Source organism: Amblyomma maculatum, chromosome 8 (genome assembly GCF_055883805.1).
Source record: "Amblyomma maculatum isolate TAMU_Amacu chromosome 8, ASM5588380v1, whole genome shotgun sequence".
Taxonomy (NCBI): domain Eukaryota; kingdom Metazoa; phylum Arthropoda; class Arachnida; order Ixodida; family Ixodidae; genus Amblyomma; species Amblyomma maculatum.
In genome coordinates, this window is record NC_139351.1 from 116,318,841 (window position 1) to 116,342,267 (window position 23,427).

The following is a 23,427-nucleotide window of genomic DNA, read 5'->3' on the forward strand; positions in this document are numbered from 1 at the left end:
GTGCCACGCGCATCATGCAAACTGGGAAGGTCCGTGTGCGGTGACCTTGTGGTAGAGCATCCGCGTCGTGTTCGGGAGGTACCAGGTTCGATCCCTGGTGCCGCCGGGTACCCACCGGTTTTTCACTGGGTTCAAGCTTTCTCCCGGCCTGGTGCTCGGCTCTTTAGGGTGAAATGTTTGGGAAAGGGCCACATAATGGGCCTTTGCCGCACAAGGCGGCCTTGTTGTTGTCCGATGGCGGAACTGATCACTGCCACATCGGAGCAACTATTAAAACTATTATCTTTAACAAGCGTTGACATCGCACAGCACACTCGTTTCGCCTCCCGTTGGGATCGAACACGAACCCGGGTACCCCGGCGCAGCGCCGTTACGTTTTTTTTTTTTTTTCGTATTTCGTGGGCTTTCATACGAACATAGAAAAAATGACCATGTGAGGTATATTGTGTAGGTAGGCAGGGGAAAATTTTATTGATAAGCCTTAAAAAGGGTGTTATATCCTATATGATTGGTCTGGCTCCCGAACCCGGGTTGTGGCCAACAGTGCGGCGATCTTTCCAGCCGCCTTTCTGAGGCCGGTTCAGAGCTGAAGATGCTATCTCCTAACCCTCTCTGTCCGTGAGGTTCCAGTGAGATAGTGGTTGGAATTTTCGGCAGAGGTATAAAAGTGGTCGAAGTTGAATCTCGGAGCCTCGCAAAGATATCATTCGGGTTTGTAAGGGGCCTGGGTGGATTAAGGCTAACAAAGCCGGTGAAAAAAATGTGCGAGCCTGTAGCTGTTTCCATGCCTCCCAGGACTCTCGGATCCCTAGTCAGACAAGCTGCCCCTAGACCTCTCAAGCACGCTCGTACGGCTTGGTTGCAGCGGGGCTTTATCCATGCCATGTGGCCTTTTATAGAATATGGTGCTTACGACTCTGTGCTACTAATGAGTATGGTTGGGCTAATCGAGGCACAGATTCAAAGTGAGTGATAATTCAGTAGCAAAGGGCATATATAAATGAAAGAGGGTCCTCAAAGGGAACATTTAAAGCCATCAGCGTTACCGTTTACCAGAGTACCAGGGACCCGCCCACCGCCAGTGCTCACGCGCTGATTGGTGCCGACGCACTTTGGCCGAGGTCAGCGTTTGGGTGACCTATGCCAAATTGTGGAGCTAATTGTAATTGTTGTCGCGCAGCTGCTCCGCATTAATCAAACAAGATTATCGAGGTTTTGCTTGGTACCTGGGGATTAGTGCTCAGTATAAACTTGGTGCTCTAGGTGGCAGCTCCTGCTGTTTTGGCTGTGACAGGGGGTCCGGGTATGTCACACAAAAAATGCCGACCTCCTTGTCGCCGACAGAGACGGGAGCGTGTCACATGAGCGTCGCTGTCGCACTAAAAAATGACAATGGGCATGTGACGCTGCAGTGACGGAAACCGGTAGTAGCAACATTGTTGCTGCCGCATTCCTCTTATGTAATTCCTTACTCCTCTTGGCTCCTTTCCGCGCCCTTTCTAGGCTGCTGGTCAAGGTAGGCGCTGCCATCAGAGGGAAGAATAGGAGCTAAGATTCATGGGCGCGCATGTCATACAAATTGTAGATTGTTGTCACGCGGGAGGGACACGCGATCTGTGAACCAGATGCAAGGCCAGCCCGAATCAACTTCTGCGAAAGCGGAAAGTGGAAATACAGAAAAGAGCTGATCCAGTTCCTGAATGGCTCTCGAAGGTGTCGAGCCTCTGTTTTCCCTGAGGGAATTTTCATATGACGAGGCCAGGTATGACTGTCTGATTATAAAATCCCCACATGCAAGGCGATCTCACTGTAAATGTTAATTTGCGTAGTGTATATTGTGTCAAAGACTGGCAGTAAAGAAGAAAAAAAGTTGTTGAAATAAGAAAAAAAATGCACGGAGGCCAACTGGCTGGACAGAGAAAAATTGAGATGTGAGGGAAAAATAGAAAGACGCGCGCCACAACCGTCGTCGTCCGCCACCAAAATGGCAGCGAGTACAATGACGGCATGCACCGATGGCAAAGGAGCCTCAGCCGCAATCAGCAAAGGCTCCTTGGTTCCCAGCCTCAGAGGGCTGGGAGCAGCCACCTCCTGCGCGATCGTAAGATGCCGCCGAACACCTAAATTAAAAAAAAAAATGCAGATGTAGGAAAGGAAAAATGCTCTGATTGTCTCACAATTTTCGGCGGTCACATATGAACTGCACTGCAAGGGAAGGGAAAAAAAAGGTAGGATTGAAAGAAGGAGAAAAAGAGGTGCAGGGTCTGGAATAATTTGCACTGACAATTGCGAATTGGCACGGAATAAAGTGCACTGACATCACACAGCACATGGACGCCTTTGCGTTCCGCCTGCATCAAAACGCAGTCACTGCGGTTGGATCCGAACCCATTTGCGTATATTCATTTAAACTGTGATGGGGTTAGAATTGGCTTTGGCGTAAGTACATACTACTCTACGGGTGCCATTAACCACTGAGGTGGCTCTGCTTTGAATGTCTGTGGTTCCTTTCTTGCCTAGGATGAACCTACAGTCGGCAGCAAAAGTTTACGGGATGTGTGCGCTTGGAACTTAATATACTTCAGCGCTGCCTCGGCTACTCAGCCTCATAATGCAGCTGTTGTAGGCAACCAAATCTCTTCCTAAGTGCAATGTCGTTAAGTCGATCCCCGTTAATATGGAAATTTCAATAATTTGAACTAGGAGCGCGGTTCTGGCGCCACGTCTGTGAAGTCCGACGCTCGTTAATTTAATGTGCAGCCTCAGCTTGGTTAACTTGGACATAACACAACATTTTGGACATAACATTTTCAAAATGCCAACAGATATTTTGGCAAGGAACCATGTACATCGTTATGCCTTCTATCATGTTGTGAATGATAGCCCCATAGATTGGGAACATGGAATACTGCATGTATTAAGTTATTTATTTTTCTGTGTGAACATCTAGGTACAAAATCGTCTACACTGGCATATTTCTTATGTGATTCATCTTCTGAAAAATTAAATGTGTGCTTTTCTCTTTTTACAGTTCATTCTGGAAAACCTCTGTTGAGACGTTTGCAAATGTGAGTGGTGCTGTTCTTCACGCTACTTAGTGCGTGTCATCGGAAGGGAATGCTCATGCTTGTGAGTCATCACAAAAAGTTAAGAGCTGAGAAGATGCATATGCTCACTCATTAATGCTGATGGCAGTTTCAAGTTTTATTATATAATTGAGGACAAAGCTTATGCTGAGAAATTAATATTTTAGACATATGATCAATTCATCATTGCAGACGTCTATTATGGAATCATTTAATTAAATAAATGAAAAGACCTGAGCTAAATAAAATTTCAAAAAGGAAAAGCAGGAATGACAAGGGAAACAATGTTTTTCTTTTGTAGCCTGACCATCTTGACTTCCTGAAAGTGGTGTCACACCTCTGCATTATGGCCGTCGGATTGCTCTTGTAGGCCAGGCTAGGAGATGCTTGTGTATTTGTCTGACACACATGTGTATAAAAAATTTGCACATTTTAACCTTTTGCTAAGAAGAGCAGTTAGTTTTACCGTTCACTTGATTATTTGGGTGCGGTCTGTGCACTTTGTGAAAAATTGGCCAATAAATTAAGAAGTAAGAGCAGGATGAAGGATAAACAGAGTCATGGCACTTGCTGATATGACGCGCACAACCGCCATAAGCACGTTGTTGACAGTTCCCACCGTCCTGGCTGTACATTTGTTATTGCTCAGGCTTAGCTAACAAAATTCGTTTGGGCTGAATGGAGATACAAAAGTTTCAAGTTGCTCCCATGTGATAGCAGTGTTGTTTAGCCTAAAGAAAGCCTCCTATACATCTGTAGCTTTTAAAGAGAAGTGCATCTGGTGAAATACACTGAATGTCGGTGACACAGTGGCCACTAGTTTTTTGCCAACTCATGCAAACATGTGGTCTTCTGTGATTATGCATGGCTGGCCAGCGCTTTGTTGCTTGTTATCTGCCGGTTTGCCGCAGTATGTTTGTGCTATGTTAGCCTTGAATGAATTCCTCTGTGTGTGATTTGAGGAGTGAAATGAGTGAGGGCGGTGCCCAGGGGGATGGGCCCAGTGTTCCGGCACTGCCCCTGCCTGCGGCCTGCCCGAGAGGAAGTCCGAGTGCTGGACTATGCCCATCAGGGCTTGGAGGAAGTTCCGTCGGAGGTGTTCAACTATGAGCGCACTCTGGAGGAGCTGCATCTCAATGCCAACCAGATCAAGGACCTACCCAGGGTGAGTCATCGGCTAGCAATGCACTTCGTAAAAAGAGATAAGAAAGCTTGTGGCTATCTGTCAACAAAATATTTAGTGGAGACAGCGGATTTCTTTTATAAAACCTTCTCATACGCATTTTCTTACATCCAAACAGGCCTCCATTAAACCTTGGAAATCATCATTTCATTCTTGTAGTATGTGTGTGTTTTGAGATATCAACAGTAGGCCTGCAAATCTGAAATGGGATCAGAAAATACAGCTGAGAATCGCATCTGTCATTTAACAGTTTTGAAACAATCTCAGACTGGCTGCTTAGACCCTGAAAAAAATATTTTTGGTTTAGATAACAGATAAAATTCCCTTCATTGTGCCATTTAGCATTGTGCCACTGAACTCAAAAGAAAAAGTTGATTAGTTAATTTTAGTTAATTAACCATTTAATCACTGGATTCTATTGCATACATGATGTGTGCCTTGCTGTACAATCCACCTGCACAGACTGCACCGATGTATCTCTGGCAGTGTTTAAAATAGCTTAAACGACTGGTATATGTGTATATATTTTTGCTGTGTATTTATCAAACTCCCCATCATCCTACTTGCTGCTGATTTGAGTAACGGTCCTTTTTTTTTTTTTCTAGCCTTTATTTCACTGCCACGGACTAAGAAAATTAAACCTAAGTGATAATGACATTCAAACTCTACCTCCAGCAGTATCATCGCTCATCAGTCTAGAAGAACTTGACATTAGCAAAAACAGTAAGTGTCCTAACATGTAGTGTGTTATCTTAGTGAGTGCTATAAGCTTATCGAGAATTATTTATCGGGTTTTCTGCTTTCTGCTTCAGATGTGATAGAAATTCCTGACAACATCAAAGGTTGTAAATGCCTCTCCATAGTAGAAGCAAGTGTGAACCCAGTAGGAAAGTGAGTAGCTCAATCTGTTATAAACGTTTTGCACGTTCAGTTGTTGTGCATGGTATTCATTTGCATCTAAAATATAAGTTCAGTTTTGTGTCATCTCTTTGGAAAACTTTGTACATCAGAGGCATGAAAAACACTGCAGAGCTTGGTGCAGATTTTGTTGTGGCAAAGGTAATCAAACTGCAACATCCTGCATTTCAGGCTTCCCGAAGGTTTTACACAGCTTATAAACATAGAACAACTTTATCTCAATGACACGTTCCTGGAATACCTGCCTGCAAATTTTGGAAGGTGCGTACTGATTTATTTTTGGCTACTTTGCCTTTTACATTTCTCTCTAGTATCGCTTGTAAAAAGCTTGTACAGTTGTCACAGGGTGGACGAGTGTATGTTGTTTGTAATTATCTCCAAACTTTTGTAATTTGGCAGGTTGTCAAAATTAAAAATCTTGGAGCTGAGGGAAAATCACCTGAAGGTTCTCCCGAAATCCATGGCCCGCCTAACAGAACTGTCTCGCCTTGACATTGGCCAGAATGACTTCGCCGAGCTGGTAGGTCTCTGAGGCTTTATCTTTGAATCTGAAGAATTTAAAGAAAGCAAAAGTGATACTAATTTTTGCACAATTCTCTGCATTAGGGATGGGTGGGGAGTGGGATGGGGGGACACTTTATGCATTTCCAAACTTAGTCTGCAGTTTTTCTACAAATTATCTATCACATACATAACTGTCTTTCCATTACAAAGACTTCTCGCATTGCTCCTAATACGGTTACCATGGCTGGTGCTTACAGTGACTCTATTTGTTGTTTTGCAGCCTGAAGTTATTGGCAGCCTTCCCAGCTTGACTGAGCTGTGGTGTGATAGCAACAGGCTGACAGCTTTACCTTCAGTAAGTCTACTTTTCTTTGAGTCAGTTGTTTCTATATATTATTTAACACAGTAACTTGTACTTGCATTCCATTTTTGTATTGTAGCTGTGAGCTATTCAAATTAGTAGAAATAATGTCATAGCAATCTTCTGTTTTTTGGTCATTGTTCAAATCTTGTTAATTTGTAAACTTATTTGTTGCATTAGTTGGAAGTTTTAAGCTGTTAAATTACTATTTTTTCAATCTGCTGACTGAGGCGATAACTAAGCATAAAAAATAAAAATTGGAATGTTTATATGTTTATAAGAGAAGTGCTGAGTGCTGAATTTTTTTGAGCGGTGTTGTTTGTTGTGGAGTCAGAGCACTGTCATTCAAGAAATATATGAATTAGTTATAGCTGGTCGGGACGTGATATCTTGCGTGCTGTTTTCATCTCACTTGCTAACAATAACTGCGGCCTCAGGTTGTCAACCAGCATTTCTTTAATGATGTCATGGGTGAGGTTCCTTGTCACACTCAGATTTGGAGCATGAAAAACACAAATGGCCTCACTGCTGGGCCTTTGCTCTCGAAAAGTGACTTTTAAGCAGGCGACATAGTTTGAGTTATATTTTCTGATGTAGCCGTCAGTGTCCATTTGCACTTGGTTGGCAAATATCGGCATCTTGAAATCATTGCTTATTTGTGCTCTTAGTGAGATCATCCCAGGCATTTTTGTTTTTTTCATGGTGTCACTCATTTTACCCAGTCATGTTATGAGCGACGCTGTTTTACCAATTTATCATTTACCAATTTATCAGCAGCTTACAAATTTCAAGCATTTTAAGTGAAGGAACCAGTTTCATTGATTTGTTCTTAACTGATGTTTTGTTCTGAGCACGTTTTTGCAGTTATCTTTTTAATTTCTGTGCTGTATTTGTGTACCCGTTTTCATTTAAAACTGTGCTAAAAAATCTAACGTCTTGCTGCTCATGCTTTCTTTTTGTGTGCTTGAATTAGTACATAGGAAACCTAATAAAGCTCACCTACCTGGATGCCAGCAGGAATCGCATCTCATTCATTGCTGATGAAATTGAGAACCTGACAATGCTCTCTGATCTCACACTCACTACAAATAAGCTGCAAAAGATTCCAGAGACGCTTGGTAAGATTTTCCGTCTCTCACATGATGCAAATATTCTTGTTGCAGTGACTTGAATAAGGTTGCCTTAGAGCTTTAGTTGTTCTTTTCTGTTGTGGTAGAAGTTTTAGATGACAGTGGTACTGGTTGTGCCCTTATATTGTCTGTGCTTTGGTTCTGCTGTAGCTACTGTTGCCATTTATCATCTGGTTTAGTCTTGTTTGGCATGGTTATCAGTCTCTTTTGTTATTGTGAAGAGCTACAGTTATGTTCAGTTTCTATAGACAGGGCAATTGTAAAGGCGATATTAAAATAAGATTGCATTGTTTGCCCTCCAGCATTGTCTGTTAGCTTTAGAGGAGTAAAAATTCTGTGCAACTTCGGTTTTTGTTGTATTCTCTCAGTCTGGTTTTTTGGCTTAGGAGGCAGATTATAAAAGGCCAGTGTAAGCTTCCCTTGATTTCACAACTACAAATCTGTTCCATGAAGGAAGGTTCGGCACTTCACAATTGTCATATGACAATAAAAATCACTTCTAGGGCAGTTTGCGCTCATAACAGATGGTGTGATGAATGTTACAGGCTTCTTGCAGAGTCTCACAACCTTACGACTTGACGACAATCACTTAGCAACGTTGCCTGACAGCATCGGACAGTGAGTATCAGCCTGCATGATCTGCATGTGTTAAGCCACTTTTGGCACAGCCTGTCTGACTTCAGGGGTTTCATATATAAGTCGGTCCCAAATATATTGAGCCCGGATAAATCGGATTACTTTTTCTATCGAACTCTAGAATCTTCTCATCAAAATCCAATGAAGTGCTTGCATCCACAAAGTGGCGCATGGGGTCGGGCTCCTCTTTTTAATGCCTGGCGCAAGGTGACGTTCGCTGTGCGGGTGCGCTTACAGCACGTCGGTCATTATGCGCGAGGCAAGTGGCGAGCTGCCACTACGCTGTCTTGCAGCAAATCACTGCAGGAAACGTGCCGCTAGCCTCGGTACATCATAGTGACATTTTTGTGTTGCAGAGGTGCTCATATCTTAGCATGTTTTGTATGTCGAATCGACAATACATCAAACTATTTTGCAATCCCCTTCGAGTTCGATATATATCTGGGATGGACTGTACTAAAAAAAAACTCCTTTTAAACATGCACAATTGTTTTTCTAAATATCTTAAATGTTCCTATAATTTTTGCTGATTTTCATGAAATCGAGTCTCTTCCTTGAAAAGATTAGTATTGAATTAGTCTGTGTTGCAGAAAGTGTCTGCAGGGCTAAAAGGCAGCATGTTCATAGGCCTTAACCTAGCTTGGCTTACAGCAGACATAATACGCCTTGGATTTTTTTTTTTTTTTCAGGCAAAGGCTTGTCACTGAAAAAATGCCAAATTTAGTATGATTTTGGTTAGCCTTTCCGCAAATGCTATGTTTCATGTTTTCTTGCAGGCTGTCCAAACTCGAAGAGCTCATCATAAACAGCAACGAGATTGATTCACTGCCTTCCACAGTTGGGCTTCTTCGAAACCTGTCGATACTCATGGCTGATGATAACCTCCTGGAAGATCTTCCGCCAGAAGTAAGTTGATGGTGTAGCAACCTACATGCGCGTGCTGCACCGATAGATGTGCATGTCCACGCGTCTATCTATCTATCAATGCACCAGTATGCATGGACCTTTAGTTACACGTTGGGAATACACTGGGGAGGGAGTGATGTAGCAACTTACATGCCTATCTATCTATCAATGCGCCAGTTCGCATGGACCTTTAGTTACACGTCGGCAATGCACTGGGGAGGGAGTGATGTAGAAACCTACGTGCGCGCGTTGCACCGATAGGTGTGCATGCCGCGCGTCTATTTATCCATCAATGCGCCAGTTCTTATAGACCTTTAGTTACACGTCGGCAATGCACTGGGGCGGGAGTGATGTAGCAACCTACATGCACGCGCTGCGCCGATAGATGTACATGCCACACGCCTATGGCTTTTTTTATGTCTGTAACATAAAATAATTGCCTGGCTTGTTGAATAACTGGGTGCATGCATGAATTGGTTAAATTAAGTTTAATTGATGTGTGAAAATTTATTCCTGTTGTGGCAAGCAATAGACCATTACTCTGCCGTGGTGGCATAGTAGTTAGGACGCTTGACTGCTGTACTCAAGGATGCGGGATGAAATCTCGGCTGCAGTAGCCACTTTTTGATGGAAGTAAAAAGCAAGACGCCCATGTACTGAGTGGTGTCAGTGCATGTTAAAGAACCCGGGAGGTCAAAATTTGTGGAGCCCTCCACTACAGCATCCCTTATTATAGCCTTAAAGTTAAAGCTTGGTTTTAGAGAATCTTGTAATACGCTACAGAGATAAGGGCTCGGAAGTTAATTGCAGTTCACATTGAAGTGGACACAATCAAAATGAGGTGTCTGAAACACTTTTGAGGCCGTGTGCTCATAATGCATCACAACAACTTCCTTACATAAGTTAAAGCTTGGTGTTAGAGAATCTTGTAATACATAACTGTGAACACTAAGTGCAAGCAGATTCTACAAGTAGAATGTTAGCAAGAGTGTGAGCACTTACCTGGAAAAGAATTGTAGGGATAAGGTAAAAATTGTAGGCCCAGCATTTTATATCTTTTAAAGCTGTTATAACTTTGGTTTAATCACTTAGCTGCGCTACTTTAGCACTAATACTCATATCATGCAGCTTAAGATGGGAGCTTTGTGTTTGGTAAAGTGAATCATGATCACATTGCGCACTTCTTTGCTTCTTGCTGTCCTCCCATCCTTTCTTGTCATTAGGAAGCATGTCAACCTTCATGGTACCCACCCATTGGGCTATTCCATGGCAACCACTCTCAGGTCTCTCGCTCCTCTTCCCTATTAATGGCTGACGCTGTAGATTGCAATGCAAAATATAGGGCTGTATGACTATACCAAGCCTATAATATCTTTCACTGTGAAAAGCATGGGGATGAATATTTTGTTTAACCTAAGTAGTTGCCGCTAAGTAAGAATAGACTAAAGTAAAAACTGTAGAGAAACAGTGATGATGTGCCAAACATTTGCAGTGTCCCTGAAAGGAAACTGTTGCCATACAGTTGCAGTGCCTCTTATGGCATTTATTTTTCGCTGCAGGGCATTTAAATACTCTGCAGCCAGGTAAGCAACCACAACTTCCATAGCACAGCGTTCTTGAACCCAGCACAGGGTACATATATGTATCACTGCTGCATATGCCTTCATCGACATTTATTTTATGTGTGTGTGTGTGTCAACGGTGTGCCATTATCTGCTCGTTCCTTGGCCAGTGTAGGCTACGTTGTCCTTGCTCTCCATGCCCACCACGCAATCTGGCGCAGATTGGCAGCTGCTCCAAGCTACGCGTCCTGTCACTGCGGGACAACCGCCTGTGCAATGTGCCGGATGAGCTTGGCCACCTGTCCAGCCTTCGGGTGGTGAACCTGAGTGGCAATCAACTGAGGCATCTGCCAGTCAGCCTCGCCAAACTGGGAGGGCTGCATGCACTCTGGCTGTCCCAGAACCAGGTCAGGCCATCATCCATGCTTCTTCTGCATCGTGGGTCGTTGTGACATAATGAAATGTGAAGCTTTTACGAAAGATGTTTCTTCTCTTTTGCTGGGGAGCTGTTGATAATGGTTATAGTGATGACAACAATTTCACCTGCTGTCCGCAGACAAAGCCGTTGGTGCTGCTGCAGTCGGACATGGATCGCGACACGGGGCAGCGTGTGCTCACCTGTTTCCTCCTGCCACAGGAATCGTCCGCTGCTCACGGAGATCAGCCGAGTATGTCGCTTGCATGCTCTGCCGACTTTGTGTTTGAGGACGCCTTGATGCTGCGTGAAATGCTGTCGTATCTGCGAAGGCTCACAACGGCCACGTTGGCAAAGTCTTTGGGAGAGTGTTGGCAAAAACTGGGCAGAAGGAAAAGGATTAACAGTTCCTTTAGTGACAAATGAAGTACTGTGCACCATGACTTCGTATGTTTTTCTGCTGCATTTACATCTGCTTGTGTTTTAATGTGGCACGGTATACCATTGTCAACTCATACATGCATATTTCGATAGATTGGCATAAGGTTTGAACATTTCTCATATCGCACAATAGGCAGCATTTACCTGTTGCTTCTTATCTGGAAAAGTATTCTATCATTTTGTACTTCCTTTCATGTCATATGCACTTCCTTTTTACACCTTTTTGCAAACCATTGCTGTCTTTTTCTTTATCCAGATGCTGTTAAAAAAGATGGCAGTACGGTGCCCGGCGAGCGGAGAGGCACCATCACCTTTGCCTTTGACACCGACATGGATCGACCGGTATGTAATATGCAGATGTAAACAGTCTTGCTAAACAGCATCATTTGAGAAGCAAGGTCCATAATACTGCTGTCCAGGAATCTTAGTCCCCTAATAGTACTCTGCAAAGCTTCATCATTTAAAATTTTGCTTATTCGGAGCAAGGAATTTGCGACATGCTGCTGCATTCGTAACGCGCATAAAATAAATATTCTGAATCGTACCTTGTATGATGTGAATGCACCTGCTGTGAAATCAAAAGATTGTGTGCAGTTCAGCTTGTGCCCTTTTCACTCGAAGAATTTTGCTTGTTTTTCACGATGCCTATGTGACGACTGAGTAGTCTCACTTATGCTGGGGTATGCAGACCTGCACCTGTTGTGTTGGCCATGCCGGCTAGCAGCATATGCACCCCTATAAAAGATTAGCACTTGCCTACCACTCACTTTCACTCCTGTGTTGTTTGGAACTAAGAATGTTTCTTGTTGCTATTGCTACTATTTACAGTGCTTTCAAAAGACAGTGGGGGTGTGAACACGTCACATAGAGGCCTTTATAGTACTGTAGCCTAGTAGTGATTGCTATTAAGGCGAAAGCCTTTAATGCCTCATCGTTGTCTACAGAAGGTTCTCAACAGTAGGTTGTCAGCAGAGGTGTCAAGCTTTTGAGAGCGAGAGTTAAAAATAGATTAATAAGCCATGTCTACACCAAAATTCGAACCTCCATCCCTTGGATCACCAGCCAAGCTCTTTACCAACTGCGCTACGCCCTGGATCGTGAGGCGCTGTTCATATTTCCCCTTGTCTACCGTGAGAATAGCAGGATTCCGCGAGTGATAGATACTGCGCCTTTAATTTCCTGTATACAAATTATAGAACGCCGGTGAAGTTTGATGCGTTCAATGAAATGCTGGTTGTGTTCGACAAGGGGCGCGCGATGTACCGTCACAATAGGTCATGACGTCACCAGGCGATTCATGCATATACGAAACTAACCCCGCCGGGTGTCCAATCCAGGCGTCCGTGCAGTGCCTTCCATTTGTCTCTTCCTCGAACACCGCACCACACAGCAAACAGAAGCAGACCTAGATGTCTAGGAGGCGTTAGTACAGCGACGTTTTGAGTTACAGGATAGGAAAGGCGCAGTATCTGTCACAATTCTGCACGGACACATGTACCATGCCGTAAGGGAAGGGATGAAGGTGGGAGTGAAAGAAGAGATGGAGGTAGTAGAGGTGCTGTAGTGGAGGGCTATGATCCATCGTGCTATAATGGCTTTAGCCTCATCACACTTTAGTGGTCCAAAGTGCCCTCTAGAATTTTATATCGTGTGTACAGTCTCATCTGTTTCAGCTTTGGTTTTGTCCAGTTCTGGTTTCTGTTTTGTGAATTGTACTCATACTTCTGTCTTTATCTGTACTTGGCTATTGGCTTACATGATCGCATGAAGCGGGTGCATATATACAGCGTTTGCACAATAAACACTCTCTTTCGGCTCTTTTGACATGGACTCTTGACAAATGACTCTCTGCTCCCTTCTTCACGGCCATTTCGGCCAACACAACGGTGATGCTTTTATTGTTATTATTATTATCAGGTTATGCATATTCTCTCATCAAAGAAAAACTGGGTTCTTGTTGCTAGCTATTAGCTACTGTCAATATTTTTTTTTCCTCTTGTCTTAGAATATAGTCTCTGAAGTGAATTGTTTTTATATGATTCTCATACTTTACACTTACCTTCACCATTGGTCCATTTTGTTTGCCCAGGGTCGTCTCGTCCGCTCGCCAACTCCATACCCTAAGGAGCTAAAAGCGCGGGCCCGTCATGTGCGGAATCTTCGTAGGCAGATGAACGGTGATGTGGTCGGCGTGGGAAATGTGGTGGTGTCACAGGCAAGTGTCATGCTTCTTAAGGATACTTGTATAAGCATTACACACCTGTATGTTTTTTTTTGTTTCTTTATATGCTTTGAGGTTGAATATTTTTAATCTTTCTTCACTGAAGTGGCTCGCTGGGATACTTGTGAGCAGCAGTTTGTGGAGGGTCTCTTATGCGAGCTGCATCCCAAAAGTCTTAGAGTGAAGTACTCATCGTGTAAACAGTAGTGAGCAGCTGTACACTGCAGTTGCTAGTATAAGAATCAATGAATGTACGGCTGCGATCACAAGTTTTTGAAACGTGAGAGCTGTGAAAAAGTCTATTTTCATGTCAATCTAAGCATCCAGCCATTACTTTAAAGCGTAACATGATTACAAAGACAAGTACAGAATGCATTATGCGATGATATAGGCATTGACCACAACTACTTTCCAACTAGCTCAGTTATCCACCCTTCCAACTAGTTGCACTTCTGTACACTGCTGGGCAAAGTGCTGATGGCACATGCATTCTGTTGCCTGGCAAGGGATATAGTTGGCAGAATCCCGTATTTAAAGTCTTCTGTGAGTGCGTGTTCTTAGTTGCTTGTTTAGGGCAGCAGCAAATTTGTTTACTGCATGGTTTATTGAACCAATAGGAAACAATGTATATTTGTAAAAAAAAAAAAAAAGACAGGGGGTTTAGCTTGGAGCTAATTACGAATTATCGTGCGCTAGCATAGTTAGCCCTGTCTCTACATAGTTTATCTGACTTTCCCATGCTTTTGCTCGATATTAAACTGACTTACTTTGATAGAAATATTAAATGTTGTAGCTGCCCAAGTTGGCAGAAGCAACAAAGTTGCGCTTTAACCGTACCAAGCCAGCCATATAAATGAGCCTGCATGGCCTAGGAGTAGCCTGTCCAAAGGTCCCAGTGGGTCGGATTCCCATCACAGATGTGCTGCCCGAGCTAGTAGCTCCTGCTAACGTGGGAATGGCATGTGGTCTCGTGACGTCGGACAAATCATCGAACGTCAGTGGTTCGCCATGGCACCTGCCAACTGCCATCTGCCAGAGGCGTGCTCATGAGGAGGACCAGACAGAAAGACGCACAGACACATCGGCTTTTCGGTGGAGTGGAAGCCTTAATGCTAGCGCGCTAAAAAACCCAGGCCTTAGGAATACTTAGAAAAGGATGTCAAATCCAAATGCTTAAACGTGGAATAGCGCAAACATAGGGCGAAGAGAGGAACATGAGTGTGTCGGAGAAAGTGAGGCCAATTTTCCCAAAGGTATCATCATGCTGTCTTATAGAGCTACTATGTGCACTGTACTGGAACTTGCTTTATGTGGCTCATTCATGTCACCACAATTTTCCAATACATAAACAGCCATGCAAGCTTGACAAACAAGTGCTCACATTGCACTCATAGTGTACGGTAAAGTGATTGACACGTGTCATCTGAGTTGCTAAATGACTTTAGCCCTTCTTTATTGCATCGGCAAGTGAAATGTATTCTTAACATTGTATTGTTTCTACCATGTAGCCGACGTCTCGACTAGATGGATTTGGTCGAGGAGAGAGACCCGGACACGAAAAACCACCAATGCTGCCGCCGGCACCCGAAGTGGTGGTTCGTGAAGCTAAGATCGTCCAGCCCACATCGCCATCGGCAAATGCTGCAAATTCCGCCGACGTAGCTCAGGTGCACGCTGACAGACCCGTGAGTTGATGATACAAGACGAGGCAGGGGCAAGAGACGTCGCACTGTTGAAAAGACGTAGCAGTTGAGAAACTTGGCAATGCTTGTAGCCATTTTTATATGTAACAGTCACACCTTGCTTAAAAACCAGAATTCACCCTATTACATGTCACATGCAAGGCTGATGAATTCATCATTGCTCTTTCTGTGCTATAAAGTTGTGCGATGTGTGAAGCGTCCAGTTATGTTCATATGGCTTTGATGTGCGTGTAGCTGCAAAAGAATGACTTGGCCTTTGCATCGTTTTATCAGTGTGCTCGCTTCGCTGTTTATCTCACTGTCATTCTTTTGTACGAGAGAGCCTTAATGCGATACACTTGTTGCCCACCGTGCACCTTTACTGTCTCGTAACTATTGCACTTCAGGTGTGGAAGCATTGAAAGCCTGGCAGGTCCTTACGAGCTTACTGCTCAAGTATAGCTATGAAGCCATTTTTATTAGTTCTGTTTCCACTCTTGTGGTCTATTTTTGGAGAGATGTGAAGCTTGCAGTGTTGATTTGACTTGTCTACAAGTTTATCTGAGTTTGTTGGTTCTAGTATGATCATTAATTTATTTTTGAACATGGCTAAAGTGAACGTTTAGGGTAATATAAAATCAACAATTGTGCAGAATAATGTTCAGAGTGCTGTGCACTGGTAATAGTTTCCTTAAGTGAAATAGTGCAGTTTATTTTAATGCTTGTTCTGCAATTTCATGCTCACAACAGTATAATAAATTTAATGGAAGCTTATGCCAGTGCACAAATTTCATTAAGGCAATGTGCTGATAAACTGAATATTTAGAGGTGCACTCTACTGCTGTATGTGTTTCGCTTTGCTAACGTCCCTTTGCTGTTTCATTTTTTGTTTTTGTTTTTTTCATAGCACGAGCCTTGCATCTTAAGGCACCAGCAGGACATTAACACCGCGCCTGATGAAAGCTTTGCCTGTCACCAACCCACTCAAAGTTCGTTTGCAACAAACAACAACATCCCCATGTGCACTGACCTAGGTAAACAATGCTGCAGGTCCACTGGCACTTTTTTGCTTTGCCTTTTTCCTTGAAACTTGCAGTTTTGCTGGTGGGTCATCCATCCATTGCGGGTTTTATAAAGAAGCAGTTTTGTAGAAACTGTGCGCTCCAGCCTAGTGCCAAAGTGAAATTAGTAGTAGGAGGGGACTCGAAGAGGAGAGTCGAGTGGCCTGCACTCTTTGAAAAGCACTTCACTCAGGCTTATAATGTGGCTTGAGCTTTCAGACACCAGCATGCTGTTTCTGTATTGCTCTTTGTGGAGTAGTTTGCTTTCTAGGCTCTGTGAATTATTGCCATATACACTTTTTTTTTTTTTTTTTTTTTTTTTTTTTTTTTTTTTTTTTTGTGGCAGTAATTTTTGGCCAGACTCAGTTGCACTTATCTAAAGGACAGAGCAGACTCCACAAAAGGGTGCTTATACTGGTTGTTCTGAATCTTTAAGAGCACAAAATTCTAGAACTTTGGGTCTAAATGGCTGGGCAAAGGGATCTCATTAAGCTTATAAGTCAATGAAAATCTCATTCCGGGGACTTTGCTCTTTCAAAGCATCTAGTCTGTAATCATGACTGAGCTTGATAATAATTTTTTTTTGTTAGTTAGCAAAAAAAACTGCATAAGAGTTTATGGATTAGCAGCACTTAAGTATACAACCATTTTGCATGTCTCTCTGTCCGTCCAGTGTGTTAAGGGAATGCCCTAGTGTCACGGTGTACGAATATATAGATGGTGGCACTCATCATCCGCTAGTGTATCTCAAGGCCTGAACGTTAGGTTCACGCAGCTCCGTGGCTTGATGAACCTCTAGAGCTGATTTCTACTCCTCTAACTTCTTTGCAACTCTGACAGATGGTGCAACGAGCAAGATTTGGTCGTGCCATCGCAGTGTCAGCATCTAAATCGTTCTCACACTGTGCCCAGGTTACTGTAACCTTATTATTAAGGGATGAGTATTCATTACCGTTCACCTGAGCACATCTATGTGGGCTATACTGTATAGCGTAATTCCGTCTCCTCAACGGTAGGGTCCCGCAACTTCTTTCTCCTCGCCGGTTGCCTCTCAGTGGTTTAAACTGTGATTGTTATCGAGATGTGACTCTGAACGCAACCTAAAGGTAACATACACTTACTAAAGGCAGGAAATGATTATGGTGAAAATAATTAAATAGTGTTACCGTTGTCATAACGTCACCTTGTGGCTCTGTTCACGGCTGGTTTTGTGGCTATTAAGAATTAAAAACATCACATGATGCAACCTAAAGGAGAACACCTCCCAGGAAAGGTATTGGTAGGTTATTTTAATGTATTGAAATTAAAAAAGATCAGAAAAAAATTCAGGCTTCAAATGCAACCTTATTCATTTTTGCAACATTTGCGATATCTGTCGCCAGGTGACGCTGCTCAGAGGCCCCTACCGTTGAGAGAACGGAATCACGCTACTGTATACGACTGCAGTCTTGCATGTTTGTCCTTTGCCTTGCATTGTGTACCACTAATGAACTAATGTGGCAGCGTGAGTGTGTGTTCTCCTTGCCCGCTGCATGCTGTGGCGTATTAACAGCGTTGCAGTTTCACCTGGTTGCAAAAGTGTCATAGAGAAGGAGGTGCTTTATTTCACTCTTCTTGTGGGAAGATTTGGGCACAGCAGAGCATTTCTAGACTCCATTACATTCTCACTATGACAAACTCTTGTTTAAAATAAAGAAGAAGCAGAATAGTGACAGATGCAGTCACTATTGCGTCTGCAGTCGATGTTTGTAATGAGCAATCGTTTTACTTGAAACGGCAGGGCATAAGGTTTACGCTTACCTTTCTACTCTAAACTTATGCTTTCACTTCGAATATGCCCAGTATAAATCTGTTTCACAAATAATGTTCTTGCGCAGAAATTTATGCATTCTTGAACATCATTTTAAAGGTGTGTGGAATTACAGCTGATCCCTTTTTCGGAGACACTGAATATAATGTGCATTTTCTGAAACAGTAGTTGATTTGCAGCTGAAATTCTGGTAGATCTGAGCTCAATCCTTCTTGAGTTAAAGAAAAAATGCTTTTAAGGACATTTTAACGTGGCACATAACACAATGAAGAGCTGATATTGGTGGCGACAGTGTGTAGCATGAGAATTCGATAATCAACTGTGTTTTCCAAAAGCAAACGTTTTGGTTCAAGACAGCTAAAGTTGCTCTCGTGGACAGTGTTGATTCATCCTGTAGCCACACAGGCACGGTTTAATGAAAAAATGTACCTCTTATCAACTCTAGTTGAGAAAATTTACTTTGTAAGCAAAGTTACAACAGTCTCGAGCTTTCCAAACATCCAGGAAACCACGCTGCCACGTGCAGCGTATGGAGCTAGCAGTTTTTCTGCGAGGTCTCAGAATAGAATAGAGAAGGGCCCCTGTGAAAAATAGCTGCCCCTCCTGTGCTCAGAGTTGAGTGGCCATAGAGGGAAAGCTGCTTTTAGGAGCTTCTATTTCTCATATGTCATTGCCATATATGGTATGTTGTTGCATATCGCTAACTGCCGAGTTGAGGATGCACTTTGTACTGTTGATCATTGAATTTAATTTTGTTTATAGCATCGGTAATTGTCATGCCATTTTGGGGCTTGCTTTTGTTATTGCTTCTATGTGGATAACACAAATGTGCTTCAGACACCCATCGAAGGTTGAGGTAGGACCTTAAACATTTCAGATCGATCAAGGACCCACTTTTAAATTTAACTTCATGGGTGATGTGATGCAGTTGGTCCCGTACGGTAATGTGACCTCTGTGAAATCACTGTTCCAACCAATCAAAGAATTTGGTCTCTCACAGCGGTGGGGTTTTTGTATGACAGGAAAGGTAAGACTTCAAATTTTTCGGCCGAGCCAAAGGGGGCATTTTTTAATTGGACACCTGCGGTTGCTGCTACATGATTGGTCATTCATAGTCACCTGACCACTGTAACATTATCAATGTTTCAACCAGTCTGGTAATTGGGGGAGATTTTTCAATTTGAATTGTGTGGATGGCATTCTGTAATTGGTCCATTCTGGTCACATGACCTCAGTGACATCACTGTCTTGACCAGTTGGGGAATTATGATGGGAATGAGAATGTCATTGCATTAATAAGAATGACGCTCTTGTTTTGTTTAAATTTATTAACTTGTGAAGAGTTTTGCTCTTGGTGAGATTGTATAGCTCCCGCTTTTTGGTCAATTGCAGTGTCTCTTTACAGCATATTTACTTTATTTTTAATTTTTTCCCTCTCTCTTAGTGGCTGTCTTTATGGTCTTGTCTGCTGCTAAGTCGCTGTTAATCTGTTTCTCCACCACTCTCGATGCAGAAACCGTCAGGGCCATAGCGAGTCCATTACCCAGTCCGATACCCCACATAAGCACCCATAGCCTCGCCGCACCTTCCGAGCTTCTTTACGCGCATCAGCAGGCCCCAGCCGGACCGCACACAGCCAATACAGAGCACCTCTACCTTCATCAACATCACCAAGCATCATCATCATCGTCGCAGCAGCAGCAGCAGCATCTGTCTGTGCCAGTGGCAGCACAAGGGCAGCAACAGCAGGGATCGTCACCACAGCTCGCCACTGTGCACAGTTTGCAAGCACCACAGTACAGCAATACATTGCATCCTCATCATGCAAGCATGCCACCACCGCCCCGCAGCCCAGTGTCCTCCTGGGATCATACGCAACAGCAGCAGCAGCAGTACCTCGGGGAAATGCCTGATTTGATGCTGGGCCACACAATGGCATCATCGCCCCATCGTATGGCGCGGCGTCCATATGACAAGTATTCCCCATCGTCGAGAGTGAGCCTCGCAGAGAAGTTTCAACACCGGCTTGTCTCAGAAGATTCACAAGAGCAGTTGGGTTACAAGAGTGATCAGGAAACCTATGTCCAGCCAGCCAGGGCTCCGGCCACTTACCATGATGGATACTCCAGTGACTGGGACACAGTGACCCTGCCCAGGGGCCACTCCATATCGCACCCGTCAGACGGCACCGTTCAGTACTTTCGTGGTGCGCCCTGCTCTCCAGGTAGAACGCTTCCAAGGCGTGGGTCAAGTCCACTGTCGCCAAGGGCCATGACAAGGTCACCGCGGAAGGTTGCGGGGTCGCCAGTTCAAAGTTACACAGTCCAGGCACCACACCCTCTTAAGCCCGTAGGGGGAACAGCTGATGGACCTGCGCTTTTCCTCTTGCCTGAGTACTGTGGAGACGTCCGGACTTCAAAGGAAGGCTACAGCTTGCCAGTGCGTCGTAGCCCTCAGCCAGGGTGGGCGCGTAAGTTCTGACGCTTTACCTGTAACATCTTTTTTTCACCCTTGGGTGCCACTGCACTCTGCAAGAGCAACGGAGGCGGGCTTGGTAGGAGTGTTTGATCAAATGGGGTAGATGTGTCACAGTGAATTGTTAATGTACTCTACTACTATAATTGTGTTTTTACTGCTGATCCTACTGTCATAAATTCCAAAAGGGTGGAAAATTGGCCATGTTGGTAGGGATAAACATTGAAAGAAGTTGCATGTTGAACAAAAAATAAGAAAAATATGAATTGCAAAAGGGTGGAAATTCAAGCGAGTTGGTTGGGATCCGCAATGTTGCGATTTGTAAGCACTTTGTCCTGTCCCCTCTTCTGCTTGTGCTACAACTCTGTGGCACCATACAGTTACGCAGATACATCTGCCACATTGATAATTTAGTACGCTGCACAAGCCTTGCATTGTTTCATAGAAAGACATGATTTTGCGAGGAAAATCAGTATATCTCTTTCCTGCATTCTCTTTTGTCATCTGTGCATTCTGAATTGTGGCTAATTTAACTACGGTGCACCCATATTTATTGATACTGCAGTGACGTTCATAACAGTGGACTTCGGCTGTTGTCCTGACAGATGCCTTCAAATTCTATTGGAATAACCAGAACAGATATACAGATCAGTCCAGTTCGGTGTTCTCTGCCCGCAGCCGAGAAGTTGGCACCACACGCGGAAGGCGAAGACCTTCCTCCATCACAGTCTAGTTCCTCGCTTTCATCATCTGTGTGCCTGCCGAGCGAGGACCCGTCAAGCCTGACATCGGAGGGTGCCACACCGGACAGCGGTCCCACCCCCTGCTTCAGGGCAGCACCAGAGCAGTGTGAGGCGCCACCTTTGCCCCCGCGACCAAGGACGCATTCGGGAGAGGCTAGTTCACTGGCCCCAACGCCACCACCGAAACCAGAGTTTCTGCTTCAGCGAGGGAGTGTATCCAGCCGTTTGTCGGCGGATTTGCAGGAACATCAGGTTGGTGGACAAGGAATGCATTTCTGAGCTGGAATTTGATTTTAGGGGGCCATGGCTGACTGCCAGCCATTTTACCACATTTTCGAATATCTAAGCACCCGCCCCTATTCTTACAAAATGTTTTTTGAAAATGCTTGCATGTGAATCCCCTTTCTTTGCAAGAAAGAGCATGTATCCAAGGCTGCCAAACGTGCTTGTTCACTCAATAGCTAAACCGGAACTCTCAGACATCCGAGGTAGCCCAGGGTTTGCGGCACGATCCCTAGCTTCATCTTGCTCTGTTCCGGCTCTACATGACAGATGGCGGCACAGAAAGCCAAAAACTGACTGAAAGCAACCCTGATAACTCTATCAGCGTGCTGTCACGTGGGCGTGGTATCGGCGGCGCTCAGCAAGCTTCACAAGCATTGCGAACGCGCGTTGCTTGGCTTGGCGTCAGTTGATTGAGAGGCATATAACGGAAGTTGGAACGAGTTTGTAGAAGGCTGCTCAGAGCTTGAAGTTTAAGTGAACTGTAATAGCATTTGTCCAAGATGTTTACCATGTTTGTTTGCTAAATGTATTATTTCTCGCTTTCGTCTCATCGAGATATTGCCACAAAAAAAAAGAGGGGGGGGGGGGGGGGGAAGGTGGAGAGGGTGAATTCATTTTACATTTTTCTAATCTAAGCATCCGTTCTCACATTAGGCACCGTTCTCGTGAAAGAAAGAGAGTGCTTAAAATCGAGTAAATAAGGTAATTTGGCCAGTGGGTGCAAGTGTGTAGTTCATTTGCACATTCATTTTTTTCCCTAGCAGCTCTCCTCAGTACCTCTGACTTTTCTCACTCATTTCAGAATGAGGTCGTGCTGGAGAAAGGCTCGGAGGCAGACTTTGTCCTAGAAAACAGGCCACCATTATTGGTATGGCGCCGTCTTACTACGCTCTGGACTGGCGTTATTATTTTTGGCACTTTTTTTTTTCAAGCCTGCTAATTTGCACAGTTGTAATTTTTTTTTTTCTTTTTGTTTTGCAGGGCGTATTTGTGAAGGATGTCAATCCACAGGGATCAGCAGCTGGAAAGCTGCAGGTTGGGGACAAAATATTGAAGGTTGGTCTTCCTCTTGGCCTTTACGTAAACAACTTGAAGACATGACAGCATTAATGGTTCCCATCTGCAGCTCTCCTTGTAGGCCCTCGTTCCCATACATGCACTTTGCGATGTCAATGCACGTTAAAAAAACCCCACGTGGTCAAAATTTCCGAGCCATTCACTATGACATCTCTTGTAGCCTGAGTTGCTTTGGGATGTTAAACCCCACAAACAAAAACAGACTTGCTTTGCTACTCTCACAATCACTAATCCCCTAATTGATGCCTCTGTTATCATCCATATACGCATTAGCATACGTTGTGAGCTGCTACATTACTACTTAAAAGACCACTTAAAAGACCCCGCCAGGGTGGCGCAGTGGTTACGGCGCTCGACTACTGTTACCAAAGACGCGGGATCGAATCCCGGCCTCGGCGGCCGCTTTTCGATGGAGGCGAAAAGCAAGGCACCCGTGTGCTGTGCGATGTCAGTGCACGTCAAAGAACCCCAGGTGGTCGAAATTTCCGGAGTCCTCCACTACGGCGTCTCTCATAGCCTGAGTTGCTTTGGGACGTTAACCCCACAAACCAAACCAAACCAAACCAAACCATTAAAAGACCACTCACCTTAAATATAAAGCCATGTGAAAACATGTGCCCGCCCATATGGCCATGAATCCGTGACCATTGCATGTCAATGTTGATGGATCACAGTGATTTATGCAGGAAGGGTCTTAGTCTCTAGGTCTTGTGCACATAACAAAAGACAAGTGAACAGAAACTGTGTGAGATAATTATTGGGAAGCATTTAGATTTTTTATCAGTACAATTGTGCCATGCTCCTTCCAAAAATCTGAAAGTGTGAAAATATTTGACATTATTAAATCATAATTCGTACCTGAAGGGGATACCAAGAGGATAGGCAGATTATTACTGAAGAAAGCACAGTAGACACCGAAGAAAGAACGGGG

At 44.0% G+C, this 23,427-nt stretch overlaps 1 protein-coding gene across 3 annotated transcripts in view; it reads left to right on the plus strand.

The window, feature by feature from the left end:
- LOC146182253 (uncharacterized) overlaps window positions 1–23,427 on the plus strand; it is a 47,539-nt gene that overhangs the window by 19,052 nt on the left and 5,060 nt on the right. For all 3 annotated transcript variants that reach the window (XM_084577315.1, XM_084577316.1, XM_084577317.1), the window contains exons 2-21: window positions 3,032–3,068; window positions 4,077–4,251; window positions 4,875–4,992; window positions 5,082–5,160; window positions 5,359–5,448; window positions 5,587–5,707; window positions 5,972–6,046; window positions 7,026–7,170; window positions 7,728–7,800; window positions 8,595–8,724; window positions 10,508–10,693; window positions 10,843–10,954; window positions 11,399–11,484; window positions 13,232–13,357; window positions 14,872–15,048; window positions 15,953–16,079; window positions 19,430–20,386; window positions 21,070–21,386; window positions 22,222–22,287; window positions 22,401–22,475. In XM_084577315.1, coding sequence (XP_084433441.1) covers window positions 3,067–3,068; window positions 4,077–4,251; window positions 4,875–4,992; window positions 5,082–5,160; window positions 5,359–5,448; window positions 5,587–5,707; window positions 5,972–6,046; window positions 7,026–7,170; window positions 7,728–7,800; window positions 8,595–8,724; window positions 10,508–10,693; window positions 10,843–10,954; window positions 11,399–11,484; window positions 13,232–13,357; window positions 14,872–15,048; window positions 15,953–16,079; window positions 19,430–20,386; window positions 21,070–21,386; window positions 22,222–22,287; window positions 22,401–22,475 — 3,237 coding nt within the window. In that variant the 5' untranslated portion in view covers window positions 3,032–3,066. The remainder of the gene's footprint in view (window positions 1–3,031; window positions 3,069–4,076; window positions 4,252–4,874; window positions 4,993–5,081; window positions 5,161–5,358; window positions 5,449–5,586; window positions 5,708–5,971; window positions 6,047–7,025; window positions 7,171–7,727; window positions 7,801–8,594; window positions 8,725–10,507; window positions 10,694–10,842; window positions 10,955–11,398; window positions 11,485–13,231; window positions 13,358–14,871; window positions 15,049–15,952; window positions 16,080–19,429; window positions 20,387–21,069; window positions 21,387–22,221; window positions 22,288–22,400; window positions 22,476–23,427) is intronic.